Here is a 21989-nt window from a genome sequence, read left to right as displayed (position 1 = left end):
GCGTTAACACACTTTATTACTTTTGAGAATTTAAAAAGGCGCGCGCATCCGCGCGAATTCGCGTGACTGCGCGCGGCCGACGCTGATTGACCTCGCAGAAGAAATGTATGATCTTACACTCTAGAGTTAAGGTTGAATTTTCTGTGTTCAGTTTATGGGAATTCGCTTCGCTTCGACTGCGCTTTTATAAATTGACCCGAGCCCGCACAACGAAACAATATGGGTAAATAATATAAAGTATTATATAACAATAATGTAGAATAAAATCCAAAAAAATAAATATAAACTTACTTTTATTCAACATACATAGTATTTCTAGACAAATCAGTTTACTTCTTCCTTTTCTTGCCCTTAGATTTAGACTTGAATTTGAGTCTCATCTTGATCTTCTCTTTGCGCAAACGTTCTTTGACTATCTGCTGTTTGTTCTTGAACTCTTTAGACGCCGCCTCCGATTTCTTCTTGGTTATTCTCTCGTTGTGTTTCACCCATCGAGGTCGGAACTCCGATGCTAGAATAAAAAGTATCAAGGTTATGAAAATATTTTCAGAATTTCGCAAATCAGGTGCTTTTAGAGTTTAGATGCTATTCTAGACATTTGCTTACAGCTACAGTAATACATTTTTCTCAAACGTCAACTTTCGTCCCGCTGCGCTTACCGATGTTGCCGTTTTCCGCCTCCGTCGAGGAGAAAAATAGTTTACGCACCATGGGCAGTAAATATAAAAGCCTCAGATCACATGTTATTGTTGGCCGAGGCGAAGCTTTCAGACAAGACATTTCTTATGTTCGTGAAATGGGGGTTTAGGAGAAATCTCGCGACATATTAATTTTATAAATATGTCGCCGGACGCACCGCATAGTACGCGAAATGCGGCGCGTACGGTGCGGAGTGCGGCCGAATGTGCGAGGTTTCACATCATTTCATACAACGAATTCTAAAATGCGGCGCGTTCGGCGCGTGTTTGCTGATAAATTTACGATCACCTTATGTCAACATAATACAAATAAATAAACGAGGTCGCCCAGCTGTCGAGATGAATTTTCCTTTAATAGGTATTATACTAACGTGTCTTTTGGGACCATACTATGGGACCACAATATGTGTACAGGACAATAATTGGTTACATTGTTTGTTTCATCTTGTTTCTAGGTTTTGTATGTTTTGTTACAGTTATTGACAATACATAATTATTTTTTATCTTCTTTGCTATTCTTATAGAAATTTAAAAAAAAAACGAGTGTGCTTTAGACCACGCAACTGAAGTAAAACTTCTTGAGCTCCATGATCCATCTATATGTATGTTTAATGAAAGAAGATGTGCGCGCTTTCGCAACGTTCTCGTCACGCATTTACCAGCTAAGGTCAGGTTAACACGGCACAATCCTGCACGTTTCCTGCACGTTTTTTGCAGTATACGTCTTAACGAATAAATTGTGGCGCATACAATATGTATAGAACCGATGAGATTCACACGTCGATTGTTCTGCACGATTTATTGCAGTACAATCAAAGTATGAATGTTAAGACTGCAAAAAAAAACGTGCAGGATAAAGGATTGTTGCGTGTGAACCAAGTCTTACTCCCCAACTCCAAGTCAAGCATGCGTACAGAAGTTTGAGAAAATGTGCGCGCGCAACTCTCCGTTCGCCTCATTCAATCAGACTGTTCGTAACGCTTCCGTCCCGCATTTGCCAGCTTACTCCCCAAGTCAAGCGTACGTGAAGTTTTACTTTTAAAAAAAACCTACGTGTTTTGGGCGCGTTGTCTCTCGGTCCGTCGTCGTTCTGTTCGGCCGCGGCGTTGCGTTTCCGCCACTCGTCGTACCGCCCGCTGCGGTACGTCGCCGACACGCGCCCGCCGCTCTCCGTGCGGATCATCTTCTTGCCGCCGTCCTGAAAAAACAATAATTTAGTTTGTATCCAAATGTATTATTCCCTTACTTATAAAAATATTACACAAACAATAATTATAAGCCATACAATGTTTTGTACTTGTCTGTCAAGTGAATTTTACAACGTATGAGATAAAAACGTAACATCGTAAAGTGTTACATCCATTGTGTAAATATTTTTATTCTAAATGATAATACACTATACAGAGTGTAACAAAAGAAAGTAGAACTTATACTTTAACGGTCAAATCAGACCGCAACGCGACGCATAGATGCATTTTTGTACTGAATTAACAGACTTGCAAGAGGCCTCACGCAATTGAAATCTTTGACAGATTTCAATCCATACAAATTTAGAAATGCATCTACGCGTCGCGTCACGCGTGCGGTCTGAATTGATACTAAGGGTGTCCCTGACATAGTTCACTATGAAAGTAGCAGCGCTGAAAAAGTATTTTTTCTATTTGGTGAAAGATAAATGAAATTAATGTTATTTCATTCTTTTTGAAATGGTATTACCTAATAAAAAAGTAATTGGCAAATCAAATCAAAGGCTTTAGAAACATTACGTTACGTATAATAGAACCTACTTGAATGCTAACTAATAAAAATATTTACACAGCAAATAACATTTCAAGGTCAGCGGGGCTAAACTGGTCGTATAGCAATTCCTCGTGACTTTGAAATGAAAGACATTCGTGACTTTGACAGTTTTGACAATTCAATTTGTGAATTGTTTGAGAGGAATTGCTCTACGACCATTTTAGCCCCGCTGTTTGTCTGGCAATTATCGGTAACACCACATAACAGCCAGAGACAGCAGACCTCGATCAGTTATGCACTGCATAAATGAAGACGTAAGAGGCAAAAAAATGATTTTAAATATAAAATAACTGTGAATTGTATGTGTAGCCATACAATCCATATCACATCACAACATACATGAGATACAGTCTACAGATAGGTTACAACTTTTGTTCAAATTATAAGGGAAAAAATGAGTAATTGTCCCATAGAATTATCCTTATGTTTTAAAATGTTAGTTATCTGGTTCTCCCACTCACGTCTTCAATTATATTCATCATCATGAATTTATAACCCGACATATTATAACAAGTCGTCCTCACCGGATCAACGTGCACCATCTTCTTGCGTTTGCGGTCCCAGCGCAGCACGGAACGGTGCGCGCGGGCGCCGCTGCCGTCGTCCGCGGCCAGCTCGAGCGCCGCGCCCTCCGCGCCAGAATGGAAGTTCACCGCCATACTAGAAATTGGAAATTCAACTTGTATCTTTTTAATACGTCGATCGTGGGAATCGCAGACACAATAGATTTTCAATTGTTATGCAGCACCCGGGTGCCGCTTGGGAGTTGATGGGACATTGTAATTTTCATATTTTAAATTTTCCCGCTTTTTTGGTAAAAAGTGGTTACGCCGAGTTCCTTACGAGCGCCGGTTCTTATCGCCGGGTTAGTTCTCGAAACGGTGGTTGGTTGATGTGTCAAGTTAATTGGTGGATAGCCTATTCGTCACTTATCAGGAAGTGGTGAAACAGGCCCTTAACAATGCAATACTCACCCAGTTTCAGTGTGCTGATCACTGGCGAAGTGGGATATGTAATTTTCATCTCTAACCACGCCCTTCTTCTTCTTAGATGTCTCCTGCGGTTTGCTCTCAACTTCATTGATTTTCAACAAGTCAGCATCCTGTAAATACGGGAATCTATGTATTCATAATATTATTATTTATTTAAACATAAAAGGTAATGTTACCAACATAATATTTTAATATCTTTAAACGAGCAATTCTTGTATATATATATATATATATATAATTGGAATCTCGGAATCGGCTCCAACGATTTTCATGAAATTTAGTATATAGGGGGTTTCGGGGGCGATAAATCGATCTAGCTAGGAATCATTTTTAGAAAATGTCATTTTCATCGAATACCGAGCAAAGCTCGGTCAAATAGCTAGTATTATTATATCTTTAAACGAGCAATTCTTGTATATATATATATATATATATTATATATAATTGGAATCTTGGAATCGGCTCCAACGATTTTCATGAAATTTAGTATATAGGGGGTTTCGAGGGCGATAAATCGGTCTAGCTAGGAATCATTTTTAGAAAATGTCTTTTTATTCGTGTTTTATCGATAATCGATAAACTGAAAAATATGACTCTTCCTGACATCTATTGGCGAATAATAATACTATTTTGTTAGCAACTAATTGTTTTAACGACCAGCAGATGGCGTTATTAAGTAACACGAAGTCAATGAGTGTTTGCTATACCGAGCAAAGCTCGGTCATCTAGGTACTATATATTAAAATAAGCCTTTATTAACAAGTGAGTCTATTGCTAAGTAATCGCATACGGTTTTGCTCGATCGAGCAATAACGTCGAGCAAAACCCGCGGCTCGGGATTTCGTCCACACATTCAGCATTGCTCGATAGTTTTATTCTAATTCGATATATTTAATTCCATTGAGCCGGCTCGATGAGAGCCTTCGAGCTGTGAGTTTTGCGGTCCACACAATAAATAGTAATTATTACTCGATTTGTAAATCTATCGAACAAAACCGCATGTAAGTACTTGCATATTATGTAACCCGATTTAATAAACTATTTCATTTCATTCATACTTAATATTATAAATGCGATAGTGTGTCTATCTGTCTGTCTGTTACCTTTTCACGCTTAAACCGATTGAACCGATTTTGATGAAATTGGGTACAGAAATGCATTGAGTCCCGGGAAAGGACGTAGGATAGGCCTTTGTACAACAACGTGCAAAAAAAAATTAAATAAATTAAAAAAAACTTTTTATTCTGAAAAAAAATTAATAGTTTCCGCGCGATAAACGAATTGGTACGCAACGGAATTGCAGCCATGAACTTGTTATAACATCATTTTATGAAATTATTATATTAGGTATCATGTAAATAAAAATTCAAGCAGACCGAACATTTCAAGCTAGAAACTTGAAAATCTTGAAATTGACACATGTTCCTTTTTTTTTTTTATGAAATAAGGGGGCAAACGAGCAAACGGGTCACCTGATGGAAAGCAACTTCCGTCGCCCATGGACACTCGCAGCATCAGAAGAGCTGCATGTGCGTTGCCGGCCTTTTAAGAGGGAATAGTGTAATAGGGGAGGGTAGGGAAGGGAAGGGAATAGGGGAGGGTAGGAAAGGCAATAGGGTAGGGGATTGGGCCTCCGGTAAACTCACTCACTCGGCGAATCACAGCGCAAGCGCTGTTTCACGCCGGTTTTCTGTGAGAATGTGGTATTTATCCGGTCGAGCCGACCCATTCGTGCCGAAGCATGGCTCTCCCACGTAAAAGCATCAACGTTTATTATGTAAGCATCAACATAGATAGGATTTTTCTTTTTATTCCAACCCCAAGATACACGTGTAATGGTAAAAGGTGGTTTTGTATAAATATCCATTATGTGTGTATTTATATTCATTTTGTTATTTACATTACAAATAAAAGCTCTGAATAATATTTACAATGCTTCCCTGTTCTAAATATGGACCAAATATTATCGACACACCTTTATCATTCAATTTCTTTTAACTTTATATTATCTTTTCTTTACCAATAATAATGAGAAGGATGTGTTTTTGTATGTATACCCGAGGAAATTGATTACTAGGCAGTTGACAGACCTATGTCGTTCGGTCGGCTTATGTCAATTCAGTGCTAGCCATAAAGTTAATTTACCTAGCGGAATAGAGAAACAAAGGCCTGAGCAAGAGAGATGTCACTATCAGTAACACTGCGTGGTAAAAAGAGACGGGTGATACATGACAGCAGCACTCTTTTTTCACGTCCAGTCGACACGTGCCGCACGTTGACAATTTAATCTCAATTCTCATAGAATTCATGTTCAATCATGCTTGTGTAAGTGTTTCATCTGTGTGAAAAATATGTGTAAGTGTACACATATTTTTCACACAGATGAAAACCAATTTCGGTTTCGTGCATTACACAGCTCGAGATTGTTGCTCTATTCCGCTAGGTATATTAACTTTATGGTGCTAGCAGCTGTGATCGGTCGGATGAATTTGACTTAACACAACCAAAATCTGCTTGCGCTTTAGTGCGGTTTTGGCTTAACACCTCGATCGTGGGTATCGCAGACACAATAGATTTTCAATTGCGGCAGCCGGCTGCCGCTTGGGGATTGATGGGTTGACCATTGAATAGGTATGATGACTATTATTTTTTCTTATTGGTAAGCAAATTATGGTACTCTCAAAAATAGAAACTTCGGTGAAAGAATGACTTTGATATCTTAAAAACTCTCCTCGTACAATTCGAAAATCACATAAAATAAACCTTCCCAAAACGTTTCGTTTTTGGAAGTGGCTCCAAACAAAAGTTTCTGTAAATTGTATATCTTTATTTTATAAAAAATCTGCTAATCTTTAAAAATGTGACATGTCCTCCCCGACCAAATGACGAAGGTCCGCCATCTGCCTATCAATCAGTTTCTAATTAAGTACACTTACGGGATGCTGTTTGTTTTCTCTCGTCTTCAGTACGGTCTTGCCGTGGACGCGTCTCTTGTTCTTCATGGCTAGATACATGGGCGAGTCGTTTTTGCCGCCGAGCTCCAATATTGTCTGAAATTTTGCTATAATTAGGGCCTGTTTCACCACTTTCTGATAAGTGACGAATAGGCTATCCACCAATTAACTTGACAGATCAAGTATGGAGAATCTGTCAAAACACAACTTTTTGAAATAACCTATTCGGCACTTTATCAGAAAGTGGTGAAACAGGCTCTTAATATCGCTATTACGATCATTAACAAGAGATAGAGAGAACAAGGGATAAAATTTCCTTCCTATCCCAACTAAAATTACACTAGCTCAAACTTTGTTATTTCCTATCTTAGACTATGCTGACGTGAGTTACTGTGATCTCAGTGTCATCTCTTATCTTCTATCGAACGCTTACAAAACTTGTGTATCCGCTTCATATTCGGTCTTCGAAATACGATGTATCGGAATACCGGGTCAAACTGAAGTGGCTCCCAGTCAAGATGCGTCGGAATACTGACATTCTTCATCTTCTATACAATATTCTCTTCAATCCAAATTCTCCACACTATTTAAAATGTAAATTCACCTTCCTTGGACATAAAAACCCTATTCTCCGCTCATTCAACAAACTCACTCTTGGTTTTCCCTCCCATAATACCACTTACTACGACTGTTCCTTTACCATATCTGCGATACGTTAATGGAACACTCTTCCCGAAACCATCCCACCAACAATCACCAACAATTAATATTTTTAAAAAACGAGTCAAAGAGTATTATCTAAATCTGTCATGTTGAGTAGCATTCTACTTCTTTCACTTTTTATTATATTTATGTAAAGTTTGTGTAGTTTATATAAAATATATAATTGTGTTGTCGTGGTAGTGTCATGTGCTGAATGATTTTTTTTTGTCAAAACGCTGCGCTGCTAACTGTAGGTACTCTGATTGGTCTATAACGGTGCGGTCACGCAAGTATTGGTGCGTTACTGTTGCAGCATGAGCGTTACAGTGCAGTGGGTTAAGGGCGCATTTTCATTAGTCGGTATACAGCATACGGGGAGTCTATAACAGCTAATGGCGCATTTTTATTGGTCGTGGCATGCGTTTCAGAAATCTCCCGCACCCCGCATGCGGGCGCTATCGACCAGTGAAAATGTGCCATAATAGGGTAAAACTCTCATGTTCGTCGGACAAAACGGTTTCCATTACAACTTTTTATCGTGGTTATATCATCGATGTTAACTTACTCCTCTCGGCGCGTAGTTTTTAATCTGCTCCACCATATTTGCCTGTTCTGTCTCCACGGCCGCGGCGAGGTAGGGGTGTGGCGCGACGGGAGGGGGAGTGGTCTTGGCGCGCTTGTTGGCCTCCGCCGACGCCGCCTCCCGCCACCTCACGTATTGCTGCCAGCCTCGCTCGCATACACGCCGCGCCTCGCCCTGTGTGAACATGCCTTTATGAAAATGCAATAAAGTGTAAGTGCTGTAACTGATTAGAATGCCTTGGCGACGTCTCCGTTAATTTGGACAAGGATAAGAGGCCGTAGCCAAAGTCCCTTTCGTTAAAAACGATGATGAAATTCGTTTTCAAAATTTTGGGATTTGACATTAGTCTTCGCAAGCGAAATGTCATTTAGCGATGACTCATGTCAAACCGTATACATTTTGATAACGATTTACGTCATCGTTTTTAACGAAAGATACTTTGTCTAAGGGGGAAGGGTGGGGAAGGTAATGCACTTGGTTATTTTTTTTTTGCTATTCAAACGTGGCGATGTCGCTATTAGAAACAGCATTTAATATTCATTTCAAAATAAGGCTAAAAATAATATGTATAAATGTTAAAAACTATAAACCAAATTAAAACAACGACATAGCCGTTTTTACTTAGGGTTTTAATACGAATCTACAACTGTACACGAACATGTCAGTTAATTTTTATCATCTAATAGTTGGGCGCTATTATGTATAGTCTGCCTTATGCTTTGTTCAAACCTACGCGACCACGCGACTGCAAAGCGGGAGCGTCAATACAAAACACACATTTGACAAGTTGTCAAATGTGTTTTGTATTGACGCTCCCGCTTCACAGTCGCGTAGGTTTGGCCTAAGCCTTACTACCTACAAAGAACAAAACACAAAATAATTTTTGACGTGGGAGGGCCATGCTTCGGCACGAATGGGCCGGCTCGACCGGAGAAATACCACGGGCTTACAGAAAACCGGCGTGAAACAGCGCTTGCGCTGTGTTTCGCCGAGTGAGTGTGTTTACTAAATAAAATTACTTAAATACCCTACCCTATTCCCTTCCCTACCCTCCCCTATTTCCTTCCTTACCCTCCCCTACCCTATGACCCTATTGCCTTTTAAAAGGCTGGCAACGCACCTGCAGCTCTCCTGATGTTGCGAGTGTCCATGGGCGACGGGAGTTGCTTTTCATCAGGTGACCTGTTTGCTCGTTTGCCCCCTTATTTCATAAAAAAAAACATGCTCACAATCTCAGAGACATTCTTCTCCCAGGCCATGACGTCTTGGTGTCGTATCTCGAGCTGCGCGGTCGGGATCGAACCCCACACACCGCTCGGGCACTGGTCACCCGACTCCGATACCTGTGGGATTGGGATTAAGGGCCTGTTTCACAACTTCCTGATAAAGTGCCGAATAAGGCTATCCACAACTTTTTTGACAGATTCTCCATACGTCAAGTTGAGTGGTAGATAGCCTATCCGGCACTTATCAGGAAGTGGTGAAACAGGCCCTTACTGTTGATTGATATTGACAAAAAATTATTGAATGTTTACTTAATCTAATTTTGACAATTACAATTATCATTTTAAGAAGCAGTATGTGAATCACTGGATTCTGGCGCTGTATTATGTCTATTCAGCAGCTGAAAGTTAACATGTTTCAATCCAAACTTATCATTCAAGAGCTAGTATGCTTTTCTGTATCACTGTACAATAATAATACGTCAAATATACTGAATGTTATGTCAGGCAGCAGATTATTAGTGTAAACACCTAAAATTAGGATTAATCAATTTCTTCACTCTGCTAACTTGCACTTAATCACATAAAAATGATATGATATAACATAGAATGTAGATAAATGGCAAGATATTAGTACGATAATACCTGTGAAGGCTTCTTTAATTCAGCGCCTAAGAATAACTGCAAGTCCAACAGATGAGCTACGTCCTCTGCCGCCACCAATGAAAACGCGCGCCCAGAGCGGCCCGCACGCGCACTACGACCTGACAAAAAAACAAACTAAAATGGCAATGGACAGGTCACGTCATGAGGTGACGTCAAGAGGACAAAAAAAGTGGTCAAAAATAACAACAGAATGGTTTCCAAGATACAATACAAAAAGAAAAAGAGGACAACCACTTAAAAGATGGTCAGATGAAATCAGGGCTTCTGCTGGCCCTTTGTGGCTCCGGCTGGCTCGTGACAGATGCGAATGGAAAAAGCTGGAGGAGGCCTTTGTGTCAGGACACGCCAATAAGGAGGCTGACGTGCAGCTTCCCATTTTTAAATAATGTTTTTAATGAATTGTTTAGTAAATATTTGTAAGTTTTGGTAATAAAAGGTTTTGAAATTGAAATTAGAGCCATCTAAAAATGTCATTTATAATATTTACGTAGTTTTGCAGGACGTAAACGTAAATTCAGATTGAGATAATTTCTTGTAAATGTTAAGAATTGTTAAAAGTTCTAATGGAATATCATTGTAATGGCATAAAGCTACGTAAAATTTATAAATGGCATTTTTAGACGCATCCAATATGATCCTAATTTAATGGTGACGCCATTACAATGTTATTAACTGTCAGTGTCATAGGGATCAAGGTTCACCGCGCCGAGTATAGTATAGATAGCTCAAATGTGTCTTACCGACTCTGTGTACAAACAACTTAGGTTTGGCTGGGAAGTTGTAGTTTATGACAGTATCCAACGATGGAAGATCTAAGCCTCTTGCTGCGACGTCAGTAACTAGAAGTACTGAACATCTCTTATTTGTGAACTTGCCCAGAGCTATTTTACGTGCAGACGGATCCAGACCAGAGTATGCGTAAGTTGATGATATACCAGCTTTTTGTAATATCTGAAAAACAACATTAATAATCAAGCAAAAAAGATCATGAAAAAGATCAAGAAAGGCAATTTATATTTTCCAAATGATTATGATGTCATAACTTCATTGTTATATGATAAAGGAAGTAGTTAAATGAATAAGAGGCTTATTTATATGGTATACATTTGATTAAAAATATAGGCAAAATTATAAAAAAATACATTGCCACAAAAATAAAAAATCTAGATTGATTTTGGCACTCTTAACTTATGGGAGGCACAAAAGATTATTTTACCAAATGCAAATATTCCACATGATGCCTCGTAGCAGCGAATACAACAGCTTGTGGTGTTTGCTTAGTTAGTACTTTATCCAGCAATATCAACAGTGCGGCTGTCTTCAGTTCTGCTCTCGTTGCTATCCAGCCAAGCCACAAGGTTGAAGGTAACTTCCAATCCACATCCAATCTTATCAACACTGGATCACTCAGACCAGCCTTAGCAAACTCTACTAGCATTTTTGGCAATGTTGCCGAGAAGAGCAAGGTCTGACGGCTTGATGGCAACCTTGCTACTATTTCACGTAATTGCTCCCCAAAACCAAGTTCAAATAATCTGTCAGCTTCATCAAACACCACAACCTCTGAAAACGACAAGAAATAATTGTCAGGATTTTCAAAATATGTTATTGAAAAGCCATGTAAATAAATATAATATATTTAAAATTATATAAAATTATGCTTTAAATTTAATCTTATTTCTACGTGTTTCTTGAAAATATTTATGGAATTTTGTTATCGCAGAGAAGAAAAGTTAATTCAGTTATTTGTTATTTCTGTGCAGCAATCAGCACATTATTCATGTCTTGTTTTCTTTGGCATAATAATAATCTAGGATGATATTAAAAACAATTCTTATAATAAAATCTCACTTATATTGTCCAACTTGAGGTTCATTTCAATACAGATGTGCAGGAATCTTCCAGGTGTGGCCACAACAATGTCCGGAGTGGTTCCCGACATGACACCAAACTGTTGCTCAATGGACTCTCCACCGAGTATAGCTGCTGATGTGAGGCCAGTAAACTTGCCTAATTCACGAACAAACCGCAATGTCTGTAATTATGTTAAAATTTAATCTTTGTAAATATATTTTAATATCATATTGTAAATTAATTGTAAATTGTATTATACAATAATGTTAAAAAAAGACTTATACTTATTATTATGAAATATGAATATGTAACTCCTATGGTGTAAGTCACCATAGGAGTTACATATTCATTAATGTTTGTGCCAGCTATACAAAATAGATTGAAAATCCAGGTAAGGACATTAGCCATTTTCATAATTTCTAAATAACACAGGGATTTTTTTTAACTAATATGTTCTTAAAATGTACTTTACCTGTAGAGCCAACTCTCTTGTGGGGGACAGAATTAATGCTCGCAAGTTGTTGCCGTGTTTTATCTTAGCATCTGCAGAAAGGAGTCTTTCCAATATTGGTAACACAAAACATGCAGTTTTACCAGATCCAGTTCTAGCCATAGCAACAACATCTTTGTTTTCTAGTGCTATAGGTATTGTCTGAAATACAAGAAAATGTAGAACGTTCAACTCTATGCAATGGTTATGATTTTTTTTTGAAGAAACAAGGAGATTTTACCTTTCTTTGAATAGGTGTTGGTTGCTTGTAACCTCTTTTAGTTATTCCCTTGAGAACCGGGAAACTAAAGCCCATGGATTGAAATCCACCTGAGGCTTTTTTCTTTTTCTTCGCTTGAGTCGCATTTTCAGACTCTTCCTTTACAGGTGCCTCGAAACCAGGTAGGTCGTCAATCACTTTCGGTTTCCCCATACTTAATAATTTATTTATTGGCCATTAATTTAAATTTCATAATTATTTTAATAAAACACGTGAAAACCTCCACATTGTTTTGACATAAGACAGATGTCAACTAACAACTGACAGAAGTCAAGTTTTTTTTCTTATTATGGCACTTCGGTTATAAAACCATGGCCAGTGTCGAGTAAATGGCGGGAAACAATGTTCTAGTATAGTACAGTTTTAGCATCGTTCTCATAATAATCTAAAGTTTAGTCAAAGTAAAAGTCAATACAGTCAAGGAGTCAAGTCAGTCGATTCAGTAAAGTAGTAGACGCTTTACGGAAACTTTCGATGGAATTTTGAAGGGAACATAAAATAGTACGTTTCTGGATATTACATCACTGTCTTACACTTATGAAAATCAAAAATGAATATCTAATTGTTAATATCCTACCAATATTACACATTAAAAACTTAGTTAACACAATTTTAGGAAAATAATACAAAATCACAATATCACTCTTTCACATTCCCAGCAAAATAATATAAATATAGTGTAGATGGAGGAGAACTATCTCTGTAATCTGTACCTATGTAAAAAGTGTCCGCTGAAATGCGTTAAATTAGGGTATGCGCGCACGGGCAACTTAGTTGCTCGGCGATTTATTTGTCTCTTGATGAAGTCTAGGAGCTAGTATGAAAGTGCGCGCACGTAGCGACGCAACTCTGGGCAACTTTTTCGTTGCCCAGAGCCCGCAACGCAACTGTCTCCTTCCCTATTGGTTTCTATGCAAGTGCGCGCACGGGCAACAAAAAAGTTGCCGATCGGCCAGTTGCCACTCGACTGCCGCTGCGTGAGTTTGTGTGTACTTGCAGCAATGAGTAGCAATAGCAACGTCTTACAAAATATTCTCAGAAATGCGTAACCACTTGATAGCTCAAAAGACAATGTCAATTCATAATATTGTTATTGTATCATTATGTAGGTCAGATATGCCTGCAGACATCTTCGAAGTGGCAACGCGTTGCTGCCGTAAACTGCCAATCTAGTAAGATTCTGCACAGTTCATCGAAACTTTCGACACTCAGGCTAAAGTAACAAAAAATTTTTTTTGGGTATGCTCTCAATTTCATAAAACTAGTATAAAATTTCCCGAGAGTCAGCCGATCGCTCCATAGTGGATGCACCCATCATTCTATTTTTCGACGCTTTCTTCGGTTTTTTATAGCGAGTGCAACGACCACTGCAGCCGTCTCGACCAAATCCATGTTGATGACTGTCAAGAAAAAAACTGAAAAAAGTCGGGTTGCTGTCGCTCTCGTGCGCGCACCCCGACGACATGGCAATTATTTTTTCGAAAGAGACAAATAAATCGCCGAGCAACTAAGTTACCCGTGCGCGCATGGTCTTAGGGTGGCGCTACAGTAGCAACAGGGTAAATTTTAAATCATTGAGCAGCTTTTATTTCAGCTATTTTAGGTTATATTTTTCAAAATATATTGGTATTAACCCAGTAATTACTAATTCTGTGACTCGGCTATTCGGCTAACTTCAATTTATATTTTGTCACCAACGGCTACATTTATTCCATACCCTTTGCTGCAGCTAGCGCCACTCTTGGAGGATTTTTCAACGGTTATTTACTGCGTACAGCTGGACACTTTTTAAATATCCCCCATATAAAATAGTTCTCCTCCATCTACACTCCATAGTAAAAGTCAATACAGTCAAGAAGTCAAGTCGGTCGATTCAGTAAAGTGGTAGGCGCTTTATTGAAACTTTCGATGGAGTTTTGGAGGGAACACAAAAGAGCACGTTTCTGGTTATTACATCACTTTCCTACACTTGTGCACGATAACGAATATGTAATGGTTAATTTAATATCCTACCAATATTACACATTAAAAACCCAGATAACATAATTTTAGGAAAATAATACAAAAAACACAACATCACTCTTTCAAATTCCCGGCAATATTCCGACTGACTCCAACAACTGCTTAAAGAGGCCCATTCGCGGCAGGACCGCCGTACAGTCCTGCCCAAAGAGAATGTCATATTATACTACGTAACAGTCCTGCCGTGAATGGAGGGCACATTTAGGTTAGGTATCAACATTTTTTTTCATAACTTGGAAGTACACAATTTTGGTTTCTGCCAAAGAATCAATAATAAATAATAATAATTATTTATTTTATTCAATTAGGTACTTACTTGGTACCTACGTACCTAATAAGCAGAATATTGTAGTAAGTACCTAAGTATATAGTAAAATGAACATAAAATAAAATATTTAGGTCTACCTTTTTATTCAAAATAGTTATCATGAATACTGTTTTTATTATCCTTAACGACCGTATTATTAATTTTTGTTTCGGTCCTAACTCCCAACTTCTCCAGGCTCGTGGGCAACTTGTGCAGGATAATAATAATTATTATTATCATAATACAAAAATAAAATAAAATATTGTACTTCACGGTGCCGCGGTGATTATTATGATAGAATTTAAGTTCGCGTGTAAATTGTAATAGAGAAAAGCGGCTGTAGGTCAATGGCCGAATATCTGGCTAATCCGGCGACTGGACTTTAGTAAATAATATAATATTATAAGTAGTATTCATTGATGATTACACAACATTATATTTTCTAGAAATTACTTATTGTGATCGGCGATTATCGTTAATTATAAGTCGTTAATGGATTATTATCTGTAAACAGATGATCTAATGTGAAACAATCGCCTATTATACAACCTAGGTAGCAGAAGCCGTTTATTTCAATGTTCCTAGCTGTTATCTATACGTACCTAACATTAATATTATGAAGTATATCTAATCCTAATGATAATCTTCACGTCGGACCATGGCAAATAACCACCACGATTGTGAAGCTATAAAGCTAAAAGGCGGCAGCATTTTCAGCTAGGGCAGCAACACTGTAGGGCAGCGTCAGACTAGGCCCTACAGATTTCGTACATGGGCAGGCCTGTCCCACTCTCGCGATATATCTACGTACTGATTTAACCGCTGTGAGTTGTGACAGAATCGTTATTAATCTGATAAATATTATGAACAATTGAAAAAATTCAAAGAATTAGTTCAATAAAGTAATATAAGACTTTAAAATAGAAAAAAAGATAAAAAAACATAAACCAATTTGTTACAAACAAACCGCATACTACACATAAATACGCACAAGTTACTATGTTTAAGTTGTAAAAAAATCCTGACCAGCTCCTACACTATAATCGAATAAAACTATCATTTAAAATATACGTTGGGTTACTAAAATTTGATTATTACTGTAAAAAAGTTTGCTATTAGTAGCTATAGTACCTAATTAAAAGAAGATTATTTTATTTTCTAAAAGGTGACAATCTTGATTTCGTCAGAAACGGTACCTCTTACGCGATAGAAAGAGAGCGCACAAGTATAATAATTGTAGGCACCTAGCACTGCGCGGTCGGAATTTGAACTTTATAGTATCGTAGCATGAGTTGTTATTTTTTTAAACGGGTTTCACGAGTGGGAATTCTGTTGGTACTTACTACTAATATAATATTATATTCTGTGACATGGGGCGGCGCGGCGCGGCGGAAGCAAAGTGACTCTCATAGAAATATAGGTTGTAACAAAAATAAGTGATAATACTTTAGGGTTTGTACGTATTCCTTGTAAAGAGTTCACTGTGAGAGTAGCAGCGCTGAAAGACCAAAATTTTTTTCACTTTTGTATGGGGAAACTCGTGACGCTCGGGCCCTTGCCCATACAAAAGTGAAAAAAAAAATTTCGTCTTTCAGCGCTGCTACTTTCACAGTGAACTCTCTACAAGGAACACGTACACACCCTAAAGTATTATCACTTGTTTTTGTTACACACTGTATAAATTCGACATTGAAGCTAGCTAGCATTATGAGTATTTATGAGCAATCAGCAATAATAACAATCAATAGTAAAATATGTCCCTCTACACGTTCGTATTGGTCCATCATGATTCATGTGTACCAATTTCGCATTTATAATATTAGTATGGATATTGGATAGTGTAGCCTACCTACGCTACGTCTACATACGGCATACCCGCGTAAATATTCACTGTGAAAGTAACAGCACTGAAAGACCAAACTTTTTTGTGATTTGTATGGGCAAGCGCCCCAGCGCGCAGCGTCACGAGTTTTCCCATACAAAAGTAAAAAAAAAAATGTTTTTTCTGTGCTGCTATTTTTACAGTGAACTCTATACACGGGTATACAGTCTAAACTCCTAACTATTATCACTTATGTAGTTTTATTACATTCTGTATAAGCAAAAGCGTAAGTTATTGTAAAGTATCTCTGTCTGTCTGTCTGTCTGTCTGTCTCGCTTTCACGCCAAAACTACCGAACCGATTGTAATGAAATTTTGTATACAGATAGTCTAAAGCCTGAGAAAGAACATAGGCTACCTTTTTACTGGAAAAAAGGGTTGTAAGGGGGTGAAAATACGAAAATTTGTTCAAATTAAGTTAGTTCCAAAAATTCATACTAGATGGCACCGTGCGTCTCTTACATCGCGCTAACGCTTGCCCAACATCTTTCTATAAAAGGTGGTATCGAATGTATATTATAGTGTATAATTCGAATTTTTACGATTGTCATTTCTTTTATACGTTATTTTATAAGTTAGTACTTTATATTATATACAGTGACGTAACCTTTAGACTCAATTTCACCAACCTATGTTTGTTAAATCCTAACGAGGCATTACTTAACAGAGCTTAGAAAATTAAACAGACTGTTAAAATACTTATGTCCCACATTAAAATTTAACAGCGTATTAGTAAATGCAATGTTAAGTGAACAACGAGTGCACAACTATCAATTCGTTCATTCTTGTTATAAGGCGACGAAATTGCAATGTACAAGATTAATACGACATGTTTGCTGCAATGTGTCACTTTCTTCCATAGTAGTATAATAGTAGATAATGCGACCAAATTAAAATATCACTGATCGCATACATTTGTTACGCTATAATAGTTCTTCTTAATTTAACAGGTTAATAATTATTATCTGTCAAAGCTGAAAACATGAATCATAATACAAACTTTTATTTACATATTTCGGTTTGGTAATTTTGATACAAGTTAGTATATTTTTTTTCTTTTTTTTTTTCTTCTTTTTACTCACGGACGTAAAAAAAGTTATTTTTTTTACGTCCGTGTTTTTACTATCGACGCTTCACACCACGTCAGTCTGGCCCCGTACCTAAAGGACTTGTGTTACAGGTACCAGACAACGGAAATATATTTAATACTTTTATATTATACATATATTTAAGATTTTTATTATATCATACACATATTTAATACACATCCATACCCGGGAACATTGAAAACTTTTTGTTCCGTCGGCGGGATTCGAACCCGCGACCCCCGGCTTGAGCTACCAACGCGCTCACCACTGAGCCACAGAGGTCGTCAAATATTTGCATTGTCAAGGAAAATCCGAAGGCTGAATTTTTGACAAAGTGAAAATAAATAATTATTCATAACTATGAAAATAATTAATAATAAGGACGTAGCGGAAACATGGCAGAAAGACTCAAAAGTCAAAACAGATTCTTTTATTGATATTGCATATTATTGTCTTTGAAAGTTGTTATTTTGACTCATATAACAGCCTGTTAAATATTTAACGGACCTCCATAGCAGGAATTAAATTTAACACCGTGTTAGGTGATTTAACATGACATTAGGGTGTGGCGGTACCCACAATTCGCCTAACATTTCTGCATCGCGCTATCGAAGTTTTCTGAGCACGTCAGTATATATACGACAGCTGAAATGCATCACGTGGGCTTCGGCCTGACCGAGCATAACACCTCGCTCGGTCGGAAGATCTTCCTTTGGCCACCACACACATATTCCCACATTGGTGACCCTCGACAGAACACGCCTCCCCTTCATCATCATCACTCCCCGCCCCTCCGCACCGCGCCAGCCAGCATCGCCTCATCGGGTACATCGTCCACTAGCCGCAATGTACCGCGGCCTGGGCGACTCCGCATCGGCATCATCGGGCTTTCTCACTACACCGACCGGTCAGCAAGCAGAGCACATCTCTCCTGGTCAGCACGTAGCAGCGGCCCCGCACGGCAGCTATCCGACTCACTGGATCCCGTGCAGCAGCTTACAGTTCCGACTCACTGGGACTCACTGCAACAGTTCCGACTCACTGGAACTCACTGGCATTGGCGACTCAAGCGACAAGACTTCAAGATTCGACCTCCGGTCTTCGGCGGGGAGTGATGTGGCGGTACCCACAATTCGCCTAACATTTCTGCATCGCGCTATCGAAGTTTTCTGAGCACGTCAGTATATATACGACAGCTGAAATGCATCACGTGGGCTTCGGCCTGACCGAGCATAACACCTCGCTCGGTCGGAAGATCATCCTTTGGCCACCACACACATATTCCCACAAGGGCATGGTGGAACGCTCGATAGCTCTAACAGGCCATTAACTGATTTAACAAGCCGTTGTTTATTTAACATTGCTTGATGAAACTGGGTCTAAACTTATCTATATGATATCCTATCCTATAATGATAAATAGTTTATGGGTAAAGTTGTGTAATTGGGGGGCTAAATAAGCTTTAAAATTTGGCATAATATATAAAGTTTAATTTAAAAAAATGAAATATTATGTGCACACTGCACAGCTGTTTTGATTTAAGGGGTACCAGGGTTTTTTTATAAAAGCTTTTGACACCAATTTTGTTGACATCGCGCGCTATAAACTGAAGTCCACGCGGACGAAGTCGCGGGCAACAGCTAGTTGTATAATAATTACCACAGATTACTAGTATATATTTGTAGATAATTACTCCTACCAGTCTACTCTTTACGTACGGGTACTTGATGAGTTCATCTCAATTTCCAATAACAAAAATAATGTATGCCACAAACGTGGCATACATTATTGCTTAACGCATATCCTGATTTGAGTAAATATTTGACTAAGATTTTAAAGGTGATGACAATAATTTTCTTTAGTCGAAAAGTTTGCTTTATTTCTGTTTATTGTTAGCTTCATGTTTAATTAAATATTATTTTTGTTGCACCAACATTTATTAAAGCGTGTTAACTAATACATTAAAACTATCCTGTGTCCTTTACCGGAACTTAAAGTATCTCGACTCGACACCTACTCAATTTCACCCTAATCGGTTCAGTGGTCCCAGCGTAAAGAGTAAAGACAGATGGAAGAACAGGACAAAGTTTCATGATATGTAGTATGGCCCATGGGCGTAGCCACACTGGGGCAAGTTGGGGCGCTTGCCCCACCCTGGCTCTGACCTATAAGGTGCCTATAAATTAAAGAATTTTTTTTTCTTATGCTAACAACAATCATAATATCCGTAAGAAAGTTACACAAAAAAAATTAGTCGACATGAAAGAAAGTGCGATCAAAACAAAAAGCGCGGGGGATAGGTTGACTGCTCAGCTGCCCCACCCTGAGTCCAAGGCTGGCTACGCCCATGGTATGGCCGGAATCCACTTACCTAAGCTATGTTTATTGGTACTATGAGTAAGTAGGTATGTACCATCGATGAAATTTATTCATAGGCAGTTGACGGACCTTCATCATTTGGTTGGAACTTGGATTATTATGTGAACTTAAGTCGTCACACGTAGGTACGTCGACAAAACGCGACCAAATTACGTAGGTCCGCCATCTGCTTATGAATCAACTTCGCTGATAGTACTGTATACTTACCTCTTTCGGCTCAGACAAAAAGCCACATACATATCCTACTAATATTATAAAGGCGAAAGTTTGTTCGGATGTATGGATGTGTGGATATGTGGGTGTATGGATGTTTGTTACTCTTTCACGCAAAAACTACGGAACGGATTTTAATGAAACTTTACAATAATATAGCTTATACATCAGAATAACACATAGGCTACAATTTTAACCGACTTTCAAAATGGGGGAGGTGTTATGTTCGTTTTCTTATGTTCAACGATTACTCCGCCGTTTGTTAACCGATTTTCAAAATTTTTCTTTTGGTATATAGGGTATCATCTCAGTTTGGTATTATATTCACAAAAGTGGTGATCTGATGAAGGATCCATAAGTAATCGAGGGAACTCCTCAAAACTTATAGGGAAACATGTGGTGACGTCGGTTTCGTGAGAAGTATTCTAAGCATATGCTACCAACAACTAAGGTTTTGCACCGAGATATACCTGGTATACCGTGGTTCGGAAGGTGCTGAGAGAACTCCTGATTCTTTATAGATACAAGTTTTGGAGTTTCGGCGTTGTTTTAAGAACAGAAAGCATATACTACTATGCAAATTACATTCATTATCATCATCATCATCATCACTACCATATTATACAATTTCATAGTCTTTTAGATCGAGACTCGAGTTTGTCAAGCGATAATTAAAAAAAATCTATACCTACCTAACACGTCAATCTCAGGAACTACAGGTCCGATTTAAAAACTTATCTCAGTGTTAGATAGATCATTTATCGAGTAAGACTATAGGCTATATTAGCTCACGCTAAGACTAATACGACCGAAGAAACTCAGGAAAATGTGGGAAAAACGGAGGAAATATTTGTAAATGTACGGTTTCTGTAAAATTCGTAATTTACGCGGGCGAAGCCGCGCGGGACATCTAGTCATACAATATTTGCACGTTTTAGCACTTATCTCACTAGTAATACGGTGTATGCCCTTTCTCGAGATTGCACTATTGCGCTTCACCTCATAAATTCGAGGCTCTCAGAATAAATTAAAGTAGAGGTCCTTGCCCTCAAAGGTCAGAGTTCTATTGTCATCGGGTCACTAGTAACGGCTTCTAAGGGGTCACAACTTTACCGTTTACCATAATATTATCTAGGGAACGGTACACATTACAACCATAATAATAAAATGCGAAAGTTTGCCTGTCTGCCGATTACACTTCGAGCTTAGGTAAACGATTTAGATGAATGAATAGAGATACTAATAGAGAGACGGGAAAGGACATAAGAAGGTTTTTGTTGTACATAATATGAAAAATTTCTAGTTGTCACGCGATAAACGATTTGCGGACGTCATCTACTTCAGAATAAAATGAACTTTGTAACGTAGTTTGTAACTAGTTTGTAACGGAACAATTTTGAAGACCAAAAATTTGCGATAGTTTTTGTAGGTTGCGAATTATGGTTCGTGTGGTTACATTATGGATCGTAATTCACAAATTATGAAAAAATAGTGATATAGAGATGGTAGAGAAGGTGAACACAATGATATAATTTTTAAGGACATTTCAATGTTTTATTAACGGGTAAGTGGTTGAAAATAAAAAGCATTATGTCAACAACAAGCTGTTCGGACTTCGGAGCAATTGAACACCCTGCACCATACTCAAATTGTGACGTCAATTAAATAGAGCTCCATATTGCTCTATGGTTTCCTGTATGAAAAAACCCATAGTGCCAAGTTTGCTATTTTTGGTACCTAAATACAAAATATGTTATCATAATAATATTATTTTATATATAATAATATTATTTTATATATAATAATATTATTTTATATACTTACTTTGGTGCAAAAGTTTAGTGAGTCGTGAGTCTT

The 21989-nt window shown here is 38.1% G+C and overlaps 1 protein-coding gene across 1 annotated transcript; it reads right to left on the bottom strand.

The window, feature by feature from the left end:
- Positions 1 to 276: 276 nt before the first annotated feature.
- Positions 277 to 12453, bottom strand: LOC121727441 (ATP-dependent RNA helicase DDX54). Its single transcript, XM_042115297.1, has 13 exons — positions 12204 to 12453; positions 11945 to 12124; positions 11470 to 11653; positions 10835 to 11181; positions 10359 to 10569; positions 9598 to 9716; positions 8959 to 9072; positions 7712 to 7903; positions 6427 to 6540; positions 3473 to 3600; positions 3023 to 3158; positions 1752 to 1896; positions 277 to 511 (listed from the first exon to the last, which is right to left on the bottom strand). Exons 1-13 carry the CDS (start codon positions 12393 to 12395, stop codon positions 330 to 332), a joined length of 2244 nt encoding a protein of 747 aa, XP_041971231.1. The 5' UTR covers positions 12396 to 12453; the 3' UTR covers positions 277 to 329.
- Between the last annotated feature and the right edge of the window lie 9536 nt (positions 12454 to 21989).

This window comes from Aricia agestis, chromosome 5 (assembly GCF_905147365.1).
Source record: "Aricia agestis chromosome 5, ilAriAges1.1, whole genome shotgun sequence".
Taxonomy (NCBI): domain Eukaryota; kingdom Metazoa; phylum Arthropoda; class Insecta; order Lepidoptera; family Lycaenidae; genus Aricia; species Aricia agestis.
Note: the sequence above shows the minus strand (reverse complement) of the source record. Positions and strands in the feature narration are given on the sequence as shown.